The sequence below is a fragment of the Protopterus annectens genome, chromosome 15.part0, assembly GCF_019279795.1.
Source record: "Protopterus annectens isolate FY-2018-M chromosome 15.part0, PAN1.0, whole genome shotgun sequence".
Classification (NCBI taxonomy): Eukaryota; Metazoa; Chordata; order Ceratodontiformes; family Protopteridae; genus Protopterus; species Protopterus annectens.
Genome location: NC_056749.1, coordinates 723,720,051 through 723,740,944, shown reverse-complemented (window position 1 = coordinate 723,740,944; position 20,894 = coordinate 723,720,051). Strand labels below are relative to the sequence as shown.

At 42.9% G+C, this 20,894-nt stretch overlaps 1 protein-coding gene across 1 annotated transcript in view; it reads right to left on the bottom strand.

Moving 5' to 3' along the window:
* LOC122790034 (P2R1A-PPP2R2A-interacting phosphatase regulator 1-like) overlaps nucleotides 1-20,894 on the bottom strand; it is an 849,731-nt gene that overhangs the window by 488,907 nt on the left and 339,930 nt on the right. Inside the window, exon 7 of the mRNA XM_044057585.1 lies at nucleotides 11,753-11,841. Coding sequence (XP_043913520.1) covers nucleotides 11,753-11,841 — 89 coding nt within the window. The remainder of the gene's footprint in view (nucleotides 1-11,752; nucleotides 11,842-20,894) is intronic.

Below are 20,894 nucleotides of genomic sequence, written 5' to 3'. Positions count from 1 at the left end.
TTCAGAAGCGGATACCAGTGTTGCCTTGGCCAGTCTGGAGCAATGAGAATAATTTTCGGCCTCGCTGCTCTGGCTTTTAATAGAACTTTGGGCAGCAGTGGAAAAGGCGGGAAGCCATAGACTGTCAATGTTGCCCAATTGAAGGAAAGTGCGTCCACTTTCCAGGCCTGTGGATGATAGGTCCTTGAACAAAATTTTTTCAACTGGCAATTTCTGTGGGTAGCAAAGAGATCTATGTCTGGCTGTCCCCATGCCTAAGTTATCTTTGTGAAAATTTGAGGATGCAACTTCCATTCGTGTGGCTCTGTCATATTTCTGCTTAGGTTGTCTGCCAGTGTGTTTTCCTTCCCTTGCATGAATTGTGCCTGTAGTTGAATTTTTAATTCCAGTGCTGTGTTCCATAGGGTCATGGCTTGCCTGCAAAGGGGGTATGAATGAGTTCCCCCCTGTTTGTTTATGTACCACATCACTGTGGTGTTGTCTGTCCTTATCAATAGCTGGCCTGGATGCAGTAGGTCTTTGAAGGTCATAATAGCCTTTTGCACGGCTAGCATTTCCTTTTGGTTGATGTGAAGGAGCTTCTCTTTTCGTGCCCATTTTCCCTGAATGCATTGATTTGTCACGTGTGCTCCCCATGCGTAGTCTGAGGCGTCTGGTTTGATGATTTGAGTTGCTTGAGGTACACAGAAAGGAAGACCTGTGTTTCTTTGGCAAGCTTGAGCCCACCACATAAATTCCTTTTGAAGGCATGGAATGAGTGGTATAATTGCTTCCAAGCTGTGGCTGTGTTGAGACCATAAGTTTTTTAGGTACCATTGAAGTTTCCTCATATGCAGCTTTGCACATGGGATAAGTAGGATGCAAGATGCCATGAATCCCAGAGCCTGCAGGACTTTCCTTGCAGTTAGTCTGGTGTAAGTTGCCATTTTTCTGAAGTATTGAGACAGTTGCCCTTGCTTGTCTGGCGTGAGGTAGGCCATCTGGGTGGTTGTATCCAAGTTGGCACCCAGGAAAATTATTTGTTGAGACGGTATTAGTTTTGATTTCTTTTTGTTGACTGTGTATCCCAGGAAGTTCAGCAGTTTTATTACAAACGCCAGGTGCTGCAGTAGTATGTCCTTGCTGTCCGCTTGGATCAGGCAGTCGTCCAGCTATGGGTAGATTTGTATCCCTTGTAGTCTGCAGAAGGCAATTACTGATGCCAGGCATTTCGTAAACACTCTGGGCGCAGTAGATAAGCCAAAGGGCAATGCAGAGAATTGGTAATGGGTTGAACCTGCAAGAAATCCGAGGTATCTTCTGCAATCTTGTCTGATAGGGACATGCAGGTATGCCTCCTTGAGGTCCAATGTTACCAGCCAAGACTCCTTGCCCAGCATGGGAAGAAGCTGCTGTAATGTGAGCATCTTGAATTTTGGCACCTGTAGATATGTGTTTAGGATGGATAGGTCTAAGATAGGTCTCCAATCTTTGTCTTTCCTTGGTACCAGGAATAGTCTGGAATAAAACCCTTGACCTTGTTCTTTTGCAGGTAGCTCTTGAATTGCTTTCATGTCCATGAGAGCTGAAATTTGTTTTTGTGCCTCAGCCCTTTGATTTTGTGGCAGGTTTGGCATGCCTCTCATTTTTGGAAGGGTGTGAAAGTGGAACCTGTAGCCTCTGTCTATAATGTCCAGAATCCATTTGTCTTTTGTAACAATATGCCAATTTTTTGAGAATAATGTCAGTTTTCCGCCCAAAGGTGCTGCCATTAAAGCTTTGCTTGGCAGGTGTAGGGGGAAGTCATTGTGTCTGTTTTCTAAAAGACTGTGATCTATCTTCTCCACCTCTTGGGGTTGGTGCTTGCCACTGTCTGGCTCTGAAAGATCCTTGAGGTTGCCCTCTACCCCTTGGACGCCTGTATCTGCCCCTTTGAGGTCTGTCCGTGGCTGGAAAGGGCCAATTTTTTGAAGGCCAGTTTCTGCTGAAACGTGGAGGCTGTACCTGCAGGAAATCTTTCACTGTTTGCATTGATTTCACTTTTTCCTCCATTTTCTTTAGCACCTCCTCTGCTTTAACACCAAACAATACATCTTTTTGAAGAGGTGCATCTAATAATTTAGCTTTGACATGATCTGGTAAGGTTTGCTCTTTGAGCCAAGCATGCCTACGTATAACAGACCCTGTAACAGCAGCTCTACATGAGGCCTCTAAAGCATCAAAACCACACTGCAAGGTATGTTTACCCACTTGCTCTGCACCATGCAACAAATCCTGCAACTCTTTTAAATCTGGTTGTTCTGGTTGTGTTATTTTGCTTTTCAGCGGAGATATCAAAAACTGCTGATACTTTAACATATGGAACTGACAGTTTAATGCCCTCATGGTTAAAGTGGCCGAGGTGTACACCTTTTTCCCCCACCTTTCTAAAGATTTGGAATCTCTCTCTGAAGGTAATGGGTTTTTAGCAGTAGAGGCCTTAATTCCCTTGGGACCCTGTGAAATAGTTTCTGGGTCAGCAGTATGGCTTTTATATAGGAACTGGTGAGAATCAGGAACCCGGTAATACCTGTCTGGTTTAACAGGAGCTGGAGGCAAAGAATCAGGATTAAGGCTGGCTTCTGTGTACACATCATCCAATATATCTAAAACAGGAGGGATAGCCAGAGGCCTACGCTGGGGGAGAAGAAGAAATTCCCTGAGCCTTTTCTTGGAATCTGAGTAATCTTGGCCTTCCCAGTGAAAGTGTTCCCTCAATGTATGCAGGGTTTCCCCAAAAGAGAAGTCCTCGGGGGGGGGGGACCGAGGGAATAGACTCCTCTGCATCAGAGTCTTCGAATGGAGAATAGGCACAATCCTGGTCCTCAGATAGTTCTGAGGTAATAGAAGCTTGATCTGAGGAAGGGTAGTCTTCCTCTAATCTAGGCTTTTGTCAGAGGAGGGTTGAGAACCCCTGATAAGAGTAGTCAAATCCTCAGCCATTTTAAGCATCTGCTTTTTAGGCATGGTGCCTTGAGCGGGTGTCTGAGGAATCTGTTTTTTGGTTTTCATGGCTGTTTTAGATTTAGTGAAGGCTTTAATAGAGAAGGAGGAAGGCCTGAAGACCCCTTGAGAAATGGCAGGCCTGTCTAAATTCTGAGTTTCCCCGCCAAGAGTGGCGTCGGTATCTGTAGTAGGAATGGGGGCCGAGGAGCCTGCGACCTCGGGTACTGAAGACACCGGTAATGCATTGTCATCGGTACTCAGGGGCTGCGTAGGCGCCTCGCTGAGTACCGGAGAACTGGTAGTCGGTCTTAGCGTGGTATCAGTAGGTGGTGCGGACCTCGTATGCCGGTCCTTATCTTTGCGTTTTTTGCTCAAAACTGGAGTCGGAGTATCCGACGACATAATATAATTAAATTTTTTGCCAAAAAAGTGAAGGGCGAACTCCGCCCGACGCTTAATAGTGCGTTTGTTGAATCTAGCACAAAAACGGCAGGCAGAGACGTCGTGGTCTGAGCCTAAGCAAGGTATACAGTAAGAGTGGAAATCCTTATACGGTATTTGCTTCCCACATGAAATGCAATTATTAACTTTGTCTGACATCGGTCTGAGGCAAGAAAAGTTTCCCCAACGGGGTACTTAGCTTTCAAGAAGACTTCGGCTGAAATACTTTTGTAAATCTCAGGAGCTGGCCGACCGGCACTTCTTCGGGCACCGCGCGGCAAGAAAGACTGAAGAAAATGGCGTTGGCTGCCTCTTTTATACCTCTGCCGCACTGACGTCAGGGAGGAAGCGACGACGGACCTAGACTTTGGAATTCGGCCGATCGAGGACCCACCTGACGGCAGGATAACCCATCTGTTATGACTGCAGCTGTATGCACGATGAACATCAGGGAAAGAAAGCTGTTGGAGCTATTCTGGGCAGCAAAAAAGGAAAGTCCCAATAGGATACTACTAAATGACCTGAAGAGAGGCTTAAATAAAATATTTGCTAATAAAATGCTGAGTCATTGGAAAAATGACCTACTGCTAATACGGACAACGAAAATGGATGAAAAAAATCAAATTGTGGGATGGCAGTAGGCCCGAGCAGCTTTGGGGCTATTTTATTTGTATCAGGTGGTACATACATAAGGAATCTTTAGCTGGAAAATAAACACAAGAAAGTATGAGATAATAGCTCTGAAAGAAGAAAATTTCAGTATGAAGGTTTGGTTATTTGGAATTCTGGCCGACTGCGGGTAGCCTGCCAGCAGGATAACCCAAGAGTAATGACCGCAACAGTGAAACACGATGAACATCTTGAGCAAGAGGGAGTGTATAAACACTTGGGAACGGATGAAGGATCAGCAATAAAACATAAACAAATGCAAATAAAACTCAGTAAGGAGTATTTTAGAAGACTTAAATTAATTCTGAAAACAGCACTGAAAACAGCACTGACATCTAGGAACAAGATCCAAGCTAAAAATCAATTTGCTTTTCCTATCCTAAAGTACAGTTGTGTACACTTAACCATAAATGTAGATGTTCGAGTGTATTCACTGTTGCAGTCATCACATTTGGGTAATCTGCTGGCAGGTTGCCCTCAGTTGGCCTGAATATCAAAGTCTTGGGTCCTGTGTCGGTTACTGTCTCCTCTTGCATGATATCAGGTCATCAGGGGTATAAAACATGCATCCGACACCATATTCTTTAGTTTTTCTTGCCCCAGATGTCAGGTGCCCCCCAAATGGGGAGCAAAAATATATGTATACATACATATATTTATATATAAATGCAATTATAACAACATAAACTTTACCTTCGTCTAAAAGCAAATACACCACAAAGGCTGAAGCATATAATGAAGGAAACAGAAGTTCTAGAAAGAAGGGGGAAGGCAGGTGGGTAACCCGAACAGTGAATACACTCGAACATCTACATTTATGGTAAGTGTACACAACTGTACTATGTTCTTCGTGTTTCACTGTTGCAGTCATCACATTTGGGTACAATCCCAAAGCTATGGATGGGAGGCTGGAGCTAAATAGCATTAGGAGTGGCTATAAGGCCCTGCAGAACTGCAGTGGCAAAGCCTGCCCTAGACTTAGAGAAGAGAGGTAAATGATAATGCTTTGTAAAAGTATGAACAGAGCTCCAAGTAGCAGCTTCTAGAATGTCTTTGGTTGGCACCCCTCTGAGAAAAGCTGCTGAGGTAGATGCAGCCCTAGTGGAATGTGACCCGATACCCTTGGGCACTGGTTTACCATGTTGCAAATAGCAGAAACGAATGCAGTGGCTTATCCACTTTGAAATAGTCTGCTTTGAAATAGCCTTCCCCTCTGATCCTGCAGCAAATGCCACCAGTAGTTGCTCAGATTTTTAGACATTTGGTCCTGTTTAAGTAGAATCTTAGTTGTCTGTGTACGTCCAAGGAATGCAGAACCCGCTCCCCCTTGTTCTACGGATTTGGATAAAAAGTTGGCAGGTGAATAGTTTGGTTAAGAGCCACACTGGATACCACCTTAGGCATAAAGGAAGGATATGTCCTGAGGGACACACTGTCCGGGTAAAATGTAATAAAAGGCCCCACAGCCATGACGGCCTGTAGTTCTGAAACCCTTCTTGCTGAAGTGATTGCCAGAAGGAAAGCTGTTTTCCAAGATGAAAACTTTATATCCACAGTAGCTGCTGATTCAAATGGAGGCAGGGTGAGCTTTTCCAACACAAAATTGAGGTCCCATGCAGGAGTTGGTGATCTTCTGGGAGGCCTTACATTTTTGGCCCCCTCTAAGATACTGTTTTAGCAAAGGATGAGAAAAGATAGGAGGGCTCTGTGTTGTAATGAGCCGAGATGGCTGAGGCATGGATTTTTATTGATGAAAAAGATAGGCCCTTGTCAAGCATCTCAGTTAAGTATTGTAAAATCTGAGGAATATTTGGCTTCGCTGCGTCAGTACCTTGTGCTTGGTTCCAAGCACAGAATCTCTTCCATTTATCAGCATAAGATTTTATAGTACTAGGCCTTCTGGCTTCCAAAATGACATCCATCACAGATTTACTGAGAGGTGTTGTTTGAATAATTACATGATCAGCCATGCTGCCAGGTTCAGAGTTTGGAGCTGATTGTGTATAATTTGATTGCTCTGCTGGGACAGTAGATGAGGTATTAGAGGCAAGTACCAAGGAGGGAGGTGAGACATGTTCCTTAGGATTGGGTACCAGTGCTGGCGAGGCCAGTCTGGGGCAATTAGGATAATTTTTGTTTTTTCCTGTCTGACCTTTAGTAATACCTTGGGAAGAAGAGGCAGAGGAGGATAGGCATAGACTGATTGGTTTTTCCAACTGAAGGATACGGCGCCCACTTTCCATGCTTATCTGTGATAAGTCCTTGTGCAGAAATTGTCCAGTTGATAATTCTGGGAAGAGGCAAATAGATCTATGTCCAGACTCCCCCATTTCTCTGTTATCATGCTGAATACTTGTGGATCCAGTTTCCACTCGTGAGGGTCCATAAGATTTCTGCTTAGATCGTCTGCCAGAGTATTTTGTTTTCCTGGCAGGAATTGAGCTTGAAGATGTACTTGGTAAGTCAAGGCTGCGTCCCACAATGCCATGGCTAGTCTGCAAAGGGGGTAGGAATGTGTACCCCACTGCTTGTTTATGTACCACATAACCGTGGTGTTGTCCGTCTTTATCAGTAGTTGTCCTGGATGAAGTAAGTCCTTGAAGGCTGTCAGGGCAATCTGAACAGCTAACATCTCTTTCGGGTTGATATGCAGATGAATTTGTTTTGGGATCCATATGCCCTGAATGCATCTCCCCGCCAGGTGGGCCCCCCAAGCATAGTCTGATGCATCTGCAGTTAGAGTTTGGGTGGCAGGGGGTAGAGTGAAAGACCGTCCCATGTTCTGGTGACTTATCTCTGCCCACCAAAGAAACTCCTGTTGTAGGCAGGGAATGAGTGGAATCATTGTTTCCAGACTGTGACAATGTTGACTCCATAAACTTTTTAGATACCACTGTAGTTTCCTTATATGCAGTCTTGCATATGGAATTAGTAGAATGCAGGATGCACCAAAGCCTGCAGAATTTGTCTTGCAGATAACTGGGCTTTTGTTGCCATCTGTTTGAAGTAATTAGTCAGTTGCCTTTGTTTGTCTGGCGTAAGGTAAGCCATCTGAGCAGTTGTATTTAAGCTTGCACCCAGGAATGTAATCTTTTGAGAGGGTACTACTTGTGATTTCTTTTCATTTATTGTGTACCCTAGGCATGTTAGAAGCCTTTTTACAAACGCCAGATGTTGGAGAAGAATGGCCTTGTTTTCTGCTTGAATGAGACAGTCGTCCAAGTAAGGATAGATTTGTATGCTTCTTTGTCTGCAAAATGCAATTACTGGTGCCAGGCACTTTGTAAAGACCCTGGCGCAGTAGATAAGCCAAAGGGCAGTGCAGAGAATTGGTAATGCATAAAACCAGCTTTAAAATGGAGGCATCTTCTGCACGATTCCCTTACTGGGATATGAAGATATGCCTCTTTTAAATCCAGAGTCACAAGCCAAGCGATCTTGCCCAGCATGGGCAGAAGTTGTTGCAAAGTCAGCATTTTGAATTTTGGGATGTCCAAGAATGTGCTCAAAGTCGATAAATCCAGTATTGGGCGCCAGGCATTGTCTTTTCTGGGTACCAAGAACAGTCTTGAGTAAAATCCTTGCCCTTTTTCCTATTCTGGTATTGGCTGAATAGCCCCCATATCCATGAGGGACGTAACTTGTTTCTATGCCTCTGCCCATTGAATTTGTGGCAGATCTGGCCAACCGTTTGGAATTGGCAAAGTATGGAAATAAATCTGTACCCCTGGGATACTATGTTGAATACCCACTTGTCCCGGGTTATTAACTGCCAATTTTGAGCATGAAGTGCTAATTTTCCCCCTAAGGGGGCTGCCAAAAGATAAGTGCTTGGTGATGGCAGAGGGAATTCACTGAGACTGCTTACTGTAGGGTTGTGCTTTGTTACCTCCAGATTTGGAGGTGGAGGCATCCCATTGCTTTGACCTGTAAGAACCCTGTGATTGGTATCTACAGCCTTTTGAGCACCTGGCTTTGCCCCGTGAGGCTCTGTCGGACACAGGAAATGACCATTTTTTTGTAGGCCAGTGTCTACTGAATCCTGATGGCTGCACTTGTAAGAAGTCTTTTACAGTTTGCATAGACGTAGCTTTGTCTTCCATTTTCTTTAAAACCTCTTCTGCCTTATTACCAAACAGAGTATCATGCTGTAAGGGTGCATCCAACAATTTAGCTTTAACATGATCAAGCAGATTTTGCTCCTCGAGCCAGGCATGCCTTCTAATCACAGATCCAGTAACTGCAGCCCTGCAGGAGGCCTCCAAGGAATCAAAATCACATTGCAAAGTATGCTTTCCAACCTGTTCTGCTGCATGCAATAATTCATGTAATTCTTTATTTTCCGCACATTCAGAAATCAACATCGTTTTCTGCTTCAATAATCCCATAACATGTTGTTGATATTTAAGCATATGAAACTGGCAGTTTAAGGCCCTAATTGCCAAGGTAGTAGATGTATAAACCTTCTTTCCACATCTATCCAGCGCCCTGGAATCTCTATCAGAGGGGGTAGGATTTTTAGCTGTTGAGGCCTTTACACCCTTGGGACCCTGTGAGATAGTTTCAGGGTCAGCAGCAGGACTTTTGAATAAGAATTTGTGGGAGTCAGGAACCCTGTAATATCTGTCTGGCTTACTAGGAGCCGGAGGTAGGGAATCTGGAGTCATGCTTGATTCCGAAAACACATCAACAATGTCTAATACAGGAGGAATGGCCAGAGGCCTGTGCTGACGAAGAAGAAGGAAATCCCTAAGCCTCTTCTTTGATTCTGAGAAATTTTGACTCTCCCAATGAAAATGTTCCCTCAAAGTATGCAAGGTTTCTCCAAAAGAATAATCTTCAGGAGGAGATGCAGATGGGATGGATTCCTCTGCATCTGAATCCTCATAGGGTGGTATAAAAAATTCTTGATCAGAAGAGGAATCAGAAGAAATAGTAACCTGATCTGAAGATTCATGATCAGTGCCTTGCCTAGGCCTCTTATCGGGGGGGGGGGGGGGGGTTGGGTACCCCTGATCAAGCTAATTAAGTCTTCAGCCATTTTGATCATCTGTTTTTTGGGCATGGAGGCCTGAGCACGTGGCTCATGCGTCGGTTTTTTAGCCTTAGAAGTTGCCTTTGTCTTTGTAGCTGGCGTCGGTTTTACATTGAAATGTTGAGGCCTGAAAACACCCTCAGAAGCTGGTGCCTGCTCAACGGCTCCGGACCCATCTGAGGGAGAGACATCTGCGGGTACAATACTTTGAGAATCTCGCGGCATGCCGGACTCCACATGGGTCTCGGTAGAGGCCTGTGACTTGAAAGTAGCGGGTATCAGGGAGTGCGAAAGCACCTCACTGAGTACCGGCGTCTGGCTTAGGAGAAGCTTTGTCGTCGGTTTTGGACCTCGACGGTCTGTCTCTGTCCCTTTCTTTGCGTTTTTTGTGAACTCCGGTAGTCGGATTGCTAACCAACGGCATTTCAGGACAGTTAAACCTGTTTCCAAAATATTTTGAAGCAAAGATATACTGACGCTTAATAGTGCGTTGGTTAAATCTAGCACAAAACCGACAGCAAGGCACGTTATGATCTGGGCCTAGGCAAGGAATACAGTACAAATAGAAATCCTTATGAGGTATTTGCTTCCCACAAGTAATGCAATTATTAACTTTTACTGACATCGGAAAGGGCTCAGCGGTGGTGGCGCTGCGGTAACGTTGTCGCCTCACAGTTAGACGTTGCCCATTCGATTCTCAGTTAGAGCGTCTTCTGTGTGTCGACATGCGTGAATGGGCGTTTCTTCGTTGAAGGTTGTGCGTTAGGCCCGGCAAGCCAGCACGTAAAAATCTACTGCCAATCATTAGCAGACTGGAATTCCTCTGTGGCGACCCCTAACTGGGAAAAATCCGAAAGACACAAACAAACAAACTGACATTGGAAAGGAGCAAGAAAAAGTTTCCCCAATGGGTACTTAGCTTTAACTGAAGACTTCGGTTCTGAAACTCGAATGTGAAAATTTCAGGAGTTGGCTGACCGGCACTTGCGAACTGCTTCTGCTTCGGGCACCGCGCGGCAAAAAAGACGAAAGAATATGGCGTCGGCTGCATGTTTTATACCCCTGATGACCTGACATCATGGAAGAGGAGACAGCAACCGACACAGGACCCAAGACTTTGATATTCACGCCGACTGTGGACAACCTGCCAGCAGATTACCCAAATGTGATGACTGCAACAGTGAAACACGAAGAACATCTTATAGTTTAACATTAACATTCTTTATATAACAGTACATTTTTAATATTACATTCTTCAAATGGGGAAATATACACTTTCTCTAATATAGATCCACACAGACCTTCACTATTACCTCCATGAATCTTTTACATAGGAGAAAGCAAGAGACCATTCAAAGTCCAATTGTTAGAACATGTTAGGAATATTAATAATAAGAAAAAAGAAAGCCCAATAGCTATGCATTTTGAACAAATTCATGGAGGTAATATTGAAGGTCTGTGTGGATCTATATTATACTATATATATATATATATATATATATATATATATATATATATATTAGAGAAAGTGTATATTTCCCCATTTGAAGACTGTAATATTAAAAATGCACTGTTATATAAAGAATCTGTATATATTTTAAAGTTTGACACTTTAGCCCCTCGGGGGCTAAATGCTGAAATGAATTGACGTTTTTTTATTTGATGTACATTTAATTGTTTTATTGTCTTAATTAGGTAATTATGTATTTATGCGATGTATGTATTTAAGGCAGGTGTACTTTTTGAGATGTTATTACTCCTTGAAGACTGTTATAGTCGAGACGTTAGAGAGAATAAAGCTCATTGGCTTACTAGCTGGTGTTTTTTTCTTCGTTGCTGGCATTCTGGTGGTTTTTCCACTGGATGAACTTCCCCTACTATTTTCAACAACTGCCATGGGATTTTATTACATCTACTTGATTTGCCACCAAGCCTTGGTAACACCTCATCCAAAGGAGGGCACATCGAGCACCTGGTGTGGTAACAGAAACAACAGCTTTCTGACATTCCAGCACTGAAGGAGAGTATGCGACCTGCTGAAGCCCTGACATTGCTAGTACAATAGGTAAAAATGGAAAAGAAATGTGCAACTGTAGCAAAAACACATTTTCTTAAATTACTTCAGAAATATGTAAAGGCAGAATGACAGCAATTTTTCTAATTTGTAGATGTTGCCCTTACACACCAGTAATACTACCAAATCAATTTCTACACTTGTGTATAACTCTTGAACAGTTCTCCATTTATGTACCAATTTTACATTTCTAGTGGATTTTTATGTCATTTAATACACTTTAGTTTGGTAAACTTTAGCTCTTCATTCGAATACATGTTACTGCAGCCCAAGGTTTAAAAGTTTTTCTCAAAAGTAGCAGATCACCTTTAACTACAAACACAATCAACTTTCAGTAACAGGGCAATCTGTAACTTCACTATGAACTAGACATGCTATTTCAAGATGCATCACAATCTGGTTTGACCAAAGGGGTTTTGAAGGTCATGCTAAAAGATAAGCTCTGTAAAAGAAGCAAATAAGTGCTGTTTGAGCAGTTTTAGCATTTCACCTGGTTCTGAAAGCTGTATCAGTTAATGATACTAACCACTTCAGTGTTATAAGAAAAGTAATTAAGAATGAAAACTTACGTTGTAAATCGCCTTGTTGGGCTGGGGATAGGACTGGGAGGTAGACCATTGCTACTTACGAAAACTTGCAAAGAAGGTGAAAAACATTGCTAAAAAAGGAAAATATGTTTATTGCAACAGATTTTTAAGAATTATTTTTTATCTTTTTCTTTACCACGGTTCTTTCTGTCTGTTTCACCCAATTACACAACTGAAGTGGAGCAAAAAGCTGAAACTCGCACAGCAGATAAAAAAAAATCCAATTAAACAGCAACTTATCCTGCACACATACATACAAGAAGGGGGCAGCATTTACATTAAACCAGACCTAAACATCTGAAGTGTGTACACAGGAGCATTCCAGGTCCCTGACATTATTCTGTGGCAAAGCAAAGATGACGAAACAGACAACACTGGTGGAAGAACGGTTACACATCACTATCATAGGCTAATTAATTAATTCACCAGTTACCTGGTTAATCCAATTCAGAGTTATGGGGGAGATGGCACTCAAAAGGTGAGGGCAGAGAAATAGATACCAGAGAGGACATTATTCTGTTGCAGGACACACACACACACACACACACACACACACACACACACACACACACACACACACACACACACACACACACACAAAAGTGCACCACACAAACACAGAAATGTACACTCCAGAGATTAACAGGCAATTTGCATAATATCCACTGCACCTATAGTATACCTCCAGGAAGAAACTGGCACACCAATCAAAAACTGGTATGGACACAGGTAGGACATGCAGATGCAAAACAAAGGAAAAACTTAACTTTATACACAGTTAGGTATGAGACACCAACATCAAACCACTGCAGTCAAGCACATCTCTACTATACAGCGCACAGTTTTGTTCTGTTGTGGAAAGACATTTGCTCTTCAAATTTGTCTTCACGCACTACTGTGCCCTGCATACACTTTACAAATAATAATGACTTAAATATGACTGTTAAAGCTTTACAAAATCTCCCCATGTAATGCATCACTCAGCCTAAACGTTTTAACTCCATTCCTGTCGTGAACAGCTTTCTTATTCTCCAGCAATTTTAAGTCTCTTCCGCTTACTGATCTTTTCCTGCAATATGAAATGCCTTCTTAACATGGCCCTGACAAACCAGGTTTGTCTAGAAAGCTCAGGAAGCAGAGCAGTTTGCGGGGGGGGTTGCTGATGGTATATCAGTTACCCGGAGGGGAGGGAGGTGGCTAAAGCTCACAGTAAGGGCACTGCTAAGTACAGGCTAACTGGTAGCAGAAGGACAGTTCCCTGCTGAACATCTTGGACTACCAAACAGGGTGCACTACTGTAGGCAGGTTTCAACAGGTGGGTCTGAACAGAAATTCCCACAACCAGCTACCGAGGAGAGGGGCAGATGCACTCTCAGACCTAACGGCTGCTTCAGCAGTCAGGGCAAAAACATGAAGGAATTTACTGGGGATAGCGCTGAGCTACAAAATTACAGCTGTGGGCACAATTTATCTAAGGAAATAAGCATCAAATGCGCACATTGGTCAGTTCTAGTCATGAAACCCTTCCTTTTCATTCTAGCACTGGCTGTTCCAGTCAGAAGCCCTTGCTTTTCTTTACTGCATGCTGGATGTTTGTTGGCAATGATCTAAATGCCATCAGTGATGTGTAACACACTGGCAAGAATTATGCAGTTAGACTTCAAATTGAGTGGGTACAGGCTTCACACATGGCAAACACTGGTGATAAAGAGCAAATACTGGCTTAAGACCACTGCATGCTTTCTGTGTGCATTAGTCTAAATGTCTGGTAGTTGATGCAGTGGGTTAACCCTGTAAGTTGTAGTTCCTGTTGTACAAGGTTCAAGTCTCTTAGCCCTTATTTGCCTACTATGTGACCTTCAGCATGTCACTTATCCAGACAGTGTTTGGCGGCAACAGGGAATTTGGGCTAGGCTCCTCAACTGTCCTCTGGATTGCAAGCCTAGTAACTACCTATTAGCCAAAAAGCAGCAAAGCAACACATGATTTCACAAAAGCAACCTAATGCCAGCTACTGCTAGCAAAATGTTTAGCAGCATACTGTGGGAATGAAAGGGTGGTGATGGTTTTCATAGTGAAGGCAGGAATGACTGACATGCCACTTCATTCTATGCAAAATACCAGTACTGCTAAAATATATGTGATACGGCGCTCTTAAACCATGACCCTGCTTCTCCAGGAACTCGCAAAAGAAAATCAAAATATTTTCACAACTATTTTACTTGTTTTTTGCAGCATGACCTATGTAAACAAAGTAATATTCTGTTTTGTCTGGAAAATGTCAGTATAAATGTACACTCTCAAACTGCTAATACCAGTATTACTCAACTTAAAAGTGAAGCAATTAATTTTGTGCATGTCTCTGACTAATTACGTGCTACAAATGGTACATTTACTATTACTGAAATATAAAACACACCATGAAAAGGTACAATATTCACATTTATTGTACTTGACATGTTTTTTCAAAGCAATTCTTAAAGACGAAAGGTAACAAGCTGCCCTACAGGAGTTTCATATTTTCTAACTAGACTATTGAACCTAAAGGATCTTTACAAGCCTAGACATGCATTCTGATGACATTTTTGGGCCTTGAAATTAAATATAAATAACCCATAACATGCAGAACATTTACATGTTACCTCTTCAGTGAACAGTTAATGGAAGAGCTAAGATGAACACTGCTACTTATAGTATGTATTTGGGAATAATCAGACTTACAACACTTTGTAAGTGCTGTCAGTCAAGGACAAGAATATAGTCTTCTATGGTATAAATCAGCATAAAAGGGAAGTTTAAAGCCTGCTCAAGTATTCTGAATGCCACAATGAAGTAGATTTTAAACACCTTACTGTCTGACAGTATTACAATTACTAAAACAGCGTTTCATACGGTAATTGTAACAACTAACTCTTACAATGGAGAAAACTAGAATAGTTTCAATTACACATTTAAAATACTTTGAGTGACTGTCACCCAGTGCAGTTAGTTACTAGCTTCACTGCCTTGCTGTGAATTCAAAGGCATCCTAAAAACTGTCTTCTGTTAACAGTCAGAAAAACGTTATCCTGGGTGCATGACAGACGTATGTGCATCTGACATGGCAGCACATGTTTTCTGCTGTAGTACAGCATCACTCTACTGAACTGTGCATTTCATGTGCTGTGACACAGCCTTAAAAGCAAACAGAATGGCTCCTTCGTAGGAAGCTAGAGTAGTACTACCTTACTCCAAGCTGCTGTTCCCCTCCTCATCAAACACAAAACCTTTCTTTTTACTGCACCCTACAATCCCACTAAAGGTAAGAAGAAAGTACAGTTGTGTACACTTACCATAAATGTAGATGTTCGAGTGTATTCACTGTTGCAGTCATTACATTTGGGTAATCTGCTGGCAGTTGCCCTCAGTCGGCCTGAATAACAGTCTTGGGTCCTGCGTCGATTGCTGTTTCCCCTTCCATGACGTCAGGTCGTCAGGGGTATAAAACATGTAGCCGACGCCATTTTAATCAGTTTTTCTTACCCCAGATGTCAGGTGCCCCCAAATGGGGAGCAAAATAAATAAATAAATAAATAATAATAATAATAATAATATATATATATATATATATATATATATATATATATATATCTATATATAAATATAAAACTATAAATATATAAATGCACTTTAGAACACATAACATTTACCTTCAACTAAAAGCAAATACACCACAAAGGCTTTTGAGTATAGTGAAGGAAAGAAAAGGTATAGAAAGGGGGCTGGCGGGTGGGTAATCCAGACTGCAACAGTGAATACACTCGAACATCTACATTTATGGTAAGTGTACACAACTGTACTATGTTCTTCGTGTTTCACTGTTGCAGTCATTACATTTGGGTAGAATCCCAAAGCTATGGATGGGAGGATGGAACTAAACAGTATTAGGAGCAGCTAAGGCCCCGCAGGACTGCAGTGGCAAAGCCTGCCCTGGATTTAGAAAAGAGAGGTAAATGGTAATGCTTTGTGAACATATGAACTGAGCTCCAAGTAGCAGCTTCTAGAATGTCTCTGGTAGGGACCCCTCTAAGAAAAGCTGCTGAAGTAGAGTCAGCCCTGGTGGAATGGGATCTGATCCCCTTGGGCACAGGTTTACCATGGTGCAAGTAGCAGAAACGAATGCAATGGCTTATCCATTTATAAATAGTCTGCTTTGATATAGCTTTCCCCTGTGATGCTGCAGCAAATGCCACCAGTAGTTGCCAGTAGTTGCTCAGACTTTCTTAGAGATTTTGTCCTGTTTAAGTAGAATCTTAGTTGTCTGTGTACATCCAATGAATGCAGAGTCCGCTCCCCCTTGTTCTGCGGATTTGAAAAGAAAGTAGTCAGGTGACTGGTCTGGTTAAGAGCCACACTGGATACCACCTTAGGCATAAAAGAAGGATTGGTCCTGAGGGCCACCCTGTCCGGGTAAAAAATAATGAAAGGCTCCACTGCCATGAGAGCCTGTAGTTCTGAGACCCTTCTAGCTGAAGTGACTGCCAAAAGAAAGGCTGTCTTCCAAGAAAGAAATTTTATATCTGCAGTAGCTGCTGGTTGAAAAGGAGGTAGGGTGAGTTTTTCAAGCACTAAACTGAGGTCCCATGCAGGAATTGGCGCTCTCCTGGGAGGCCTTAAATTTTTGGCCCCTCTGAGGTACTGTTTTAGCAAGGGATGAGAAAAGAGGGGAGGCTCTGTGCTGTAATGAGCTGAGATGGCAGAGGCGTGGATTTTTATTGAAGAAAAAGATAGGCCCTTGTGAAGCCTCTCAGTTAAGTATTGCAAAATCTGAGGAAAATTGGGCTTTGCTGTGTCTATTCCTTGTGCTTGGTTCCAAGCACAGAATCTCTTCCATTTATCAGCATAAGATTTTCTAGTCCTAGGCCTTCTGGCCTCCAAAATGACATCCATCACAGGTTTACTGAGAGATGTGGTTGGTGAAATGAGTTGATTAACCATGCTGCAAGATTCAGAGTTTGGAGCTGAGTGTGCAGAATTTGACAGTTCTGCTGAGACAATAGGTGAGGTGTTTGAGGCAAGTACCAGGGAGGAAGGTGCGACATATTCCTTAGAAGTGGGTACCAGTGTTGGTGAGGCCAGTCCGGAGCAATTAGAATCATTTTTGTTTTTTCCTGTCTGACTTTTACTAAGACCTTGGAGAGTAGAGGCACAGGGGGAAAGGCATAGACTGATAGGTTTTTCCAGCTGAAGGATAGAGCATCCACTTTCCATGCTTTTTTGTGATGAGTTCTTGTGCAGAATTTGTCCAACTGATAGTTTTGGGGAGAGGCAAATAGATCTATGCCTGGGCTCCCCCATTTTTGTGTTAACATACTGAAGATTTGTGGATCCAGTTTCCATTCATGCGGGTCCATAAGATTTCTGCTTAGGTCATCTGCCAGAGTGTTTTGCTTTCCTGGCAGGAATTGAGCTTGAAGATGTATTTGGCAAGTCAAGGATGTGTTCCATAAGGCCATGGCTAGTCTGCAAAGGGGGTAGGAGTGGGGACCCCCCTGCTTGTTTATGTACCACATAACTGTGTTGTTTGTCTTTATCAGTAGTTGTCCTGGAAGAAGGAAGTCCTTGAAGGCTGTCAGAGCATTCTGAACAGCTAGCATTTCCTTCTGGTTGATATGTAGCTGCATTTGGTTTGGGCTCCATTTGCCCTGAATGCATCTCCCTGCCGGGTGGGCCCCCCAAGCATAGTCTGATGCGTCTGTAGTTAGGGTTTGGGTGGCAGGGGGTAGAATGAATGGCAGTCCCTTGTTTTGGTGACACGTCTCTGCTCACCAAAGAAACTCCTGTTGCAGGCAGGGAATGGGAGGAATCATTGTTTCCAGGCTGTGACAATGTTGACACCATAAGCTTTTTATATACCATTGAAGTTTCCTCATATGCAGTCTCGCATATGGAATTAGTAGAATGCAGGATGCCATGAACCTCAAAGCCTACAGAATTTGTCTTGCAGATAACTGGGTTTTTGTTGCCACTTGTTTGAAGTATGTTGTCAATCGAATTTGTTTGTCTGGCGTGAGGTAAGCCATCTGGGCAGTTGTATTCAAGCTTGTACCCAGGAATGTAATTATTTGAGAGGGTACCAGTTGTGATTTCTTTTCGTTTATGGTGTACCCTAGGCATGCTAGAAGCCTTTTTACAAACACCAGATGTTGAAGAAGAGTGTCCTTGTCCTCTGCCTGAATGAGACAATCGTCCAGATAAGGATAAATTTTAATGTTTCTTTGTCTGCAAAATGCAATTACTGGTGCCAGGCACTTTGTAAAGATCCTGGGCGCAATAGATAAGCCAAGGGGCAGTGAAGAGAATTGGTAATGCAAAAAGCCTGTTTTGAAGCGAAGGTATCTTCTGCAAGATTCCCTTATTGGGATATGCAGGTATGCCTCTTTTAAGTCTAGAGTTACCAACCAGGCATTCTTGCTTAGCATAGGCAGTAGCTGTTGTAAAGTCAGCATTTTGAATTTTGGAATGTCCAGGAACGTGTTTAGAATTGATAAGTCCAGAACTGGACGCCATGGTTTGGCCTTTCTGGGTACCAGGAAAAGTCTTGAATAAAATCCTTGTCCTTTTTCCTTTTCTGGTACTGGTTGAATAGCCCCCATATCCATGAGGGACATGACTTGTTTCTGGACCTCTGTCCACTGGTTTGGTGGCAGATCTGGCCATCCATTTGGAATTGGCAACGTGTGGAAATGAAATCTGCACCCCTGGGATACTATGTTTAATACCCACTTGTCCTGGGTAATTGAATATCAATTTTGATCATGAAGTGCTAGTGAATAGCCCCCATATCCATGAGGGACATGACTTGTTTCTGGACCTCTCTCCACTGGTTTGGTGGCAGATCTGACCATCCGTTTGGAATTGGAAACGTGTGGAAATGAAATCTGCACCCCCGGGATACTTTGTTTAATACCCACTTGTCCTGGGAAATTGAATGCCAATTTTGAGCATGAAGTGCTAGTTTTCCCCCCAAGGGGGCTGCCAAAAGATAAGTGCTTGGAGATGGCAGAGGAAAGTCATTGAGACTGTTTACTGTAGGGTTGTGCTTTGTTCCCTCCTGATTTGGAGGTGGAGGCACCCCATTGCTTTGACCTGTAAGATCCTTGTGATTGATATCTGGAGCCTTTGGAGTGCCTGGGTTTGCTCTGAGCGGCTCTGTTGGACACAGGAAAGGACCAATTCTTAGTAGGCCAGTGCCTACTGAACATGGGTGGCTGCACTTGCAAGAAATATTTTACAGTTTGCATAGATTTAGCTTTGTCTTCCATTTTCTTTAAAACCTCTTCTGCCTTACTACCAAATAGGCTGTCATGCTGTAAAGGGGCATCCAACAATTTAGCTTTAACATGATCAGGCAGATTTTGCTCCTTGAGCCAGGCATGCCTTCTTATCACAGATCCAGTCACGGCGGCCCTGCAAGAGGCCTCCAAGGAATCAAAACCACATTGCAAAGTATGTTTTCCAACCTGTTCTGCTGAATGCAATAAATAGTACAGTTTTGTACCTACCATAAATGTAGATGTTCGAGGATCCACATTGCTGCAGTCCTAACTATTGGGTAGTCCGCTGTCCAGTCGGCGAATACCAGAGTATATGACGTCGGTGGCGTGGGTCAGGCATTAGACTGGCGATCAGTCGTCAGTCGAGGGATCCGCATGACCGACGCCATATCCTCAGTCTTTTCTTGCCCCAGATGTCAGAAGACCCTAAAAGACAAGGCCCAATATACCTGCACCAAAATATGTACAATATATACAAAAATATATACAAAAATATCAGCATATAACCTCACCTACACAACCACCCCTAAACACAGAGGGAAGGAGGGAGACTGCAGCAATGTGGATCCTCGAACATCTACATTTATGGTAGGTACAAAACTGTACTATGTTCTTCATTCCACATTGCTGCAGTCCTAACTATTGGGTAGAATCCCAAAGCAGAGGTAAGGGAGGCTGGCAAATCATAAAGAAGCAGGAGCTGACAACATGCCTTGCAAAATAGCTGTGGCAAAACCAGCCCTAGACTTAGAGTAGAGAGGAAGGTGATAATGCTTAGAGAAAGTATGCACTGAACTCCAAGTAGCTGCCTCCAAAATATCCTTAGTTGCCACCCCTTAGAAATGCTGTTGAAGTGGCAGTAGCCCTAGTGGAATGAGGCCTAATCCCAGCTGGAATCTCCTTGCCATGATGGGAATAACAGAATGCAATGCAAAACCCAATCCACCTAGAAATAGTTTGTTTTGACACAGGCTTGCCCTCTGAACTCAAAGCAAAAGAAACAAACAACTGCTGAGACTGCCTAAAATCCTTAGTCCTGCTTAAATAATAACGCAATTGCCTGTGTACATCTAAAGTGTGCAAAATCTTTTCCCCTTTATTTTGGGGGTCTGCATAAAAGTAGGCAAATGAATAGTTTGGTTTAAAGCCACACTAGAAACCACCTTAGGCATAAAGGAAGGATTACCTATCCTTATGGAAAATCAAAAGGGCTCTACTGCCATAAGGGCCTGCAACTCAGACACCCTTCTTGCAGAAGTAATAGCCAACAGAAAAGCAGTCTTCCATGACAAGTATTTCAATTCAGCAGTAGCAGGCTCAAAAGGTTGTAGAGTAAGTTTTTCCAACACAAAATTGAGATCCCAAGCAGGAGTAGGAGCTCTACGTGGGGTCTTATATTCTTTGCCCCTCTAAGAAACTGCTTGAACAAAGGATGAAAACAATGGTGGGTCACAATCATAGTGAGCTGAAATTGCTGCAGCATGAATCTTAATGGAAGAGAAGGACAAACCTTTGTCCAATAACTCAGTAAGATATTGAAGAGCCACACTCAAATTAGGCTCAGAAATCTCCAAATTCTTTGCTGTACTCCAAAATAAAAACCTCTTCCATTTTTCTACACTTTCCTTGTACTAGGTCTTCTAGCTTCCATAATCACATTTAAAACTTGTTGAGGAAGTTGAGACCTGCTGTGTTTCAACACAGAATATGCCAGGCTGTTAGATGAAGAGAGTGAAGCTTGACATTGAGCAGATGACCGTCCTTCTGAGATAACAGATGTGAAATCAAAGGTAAAGGCCATGGAGGCT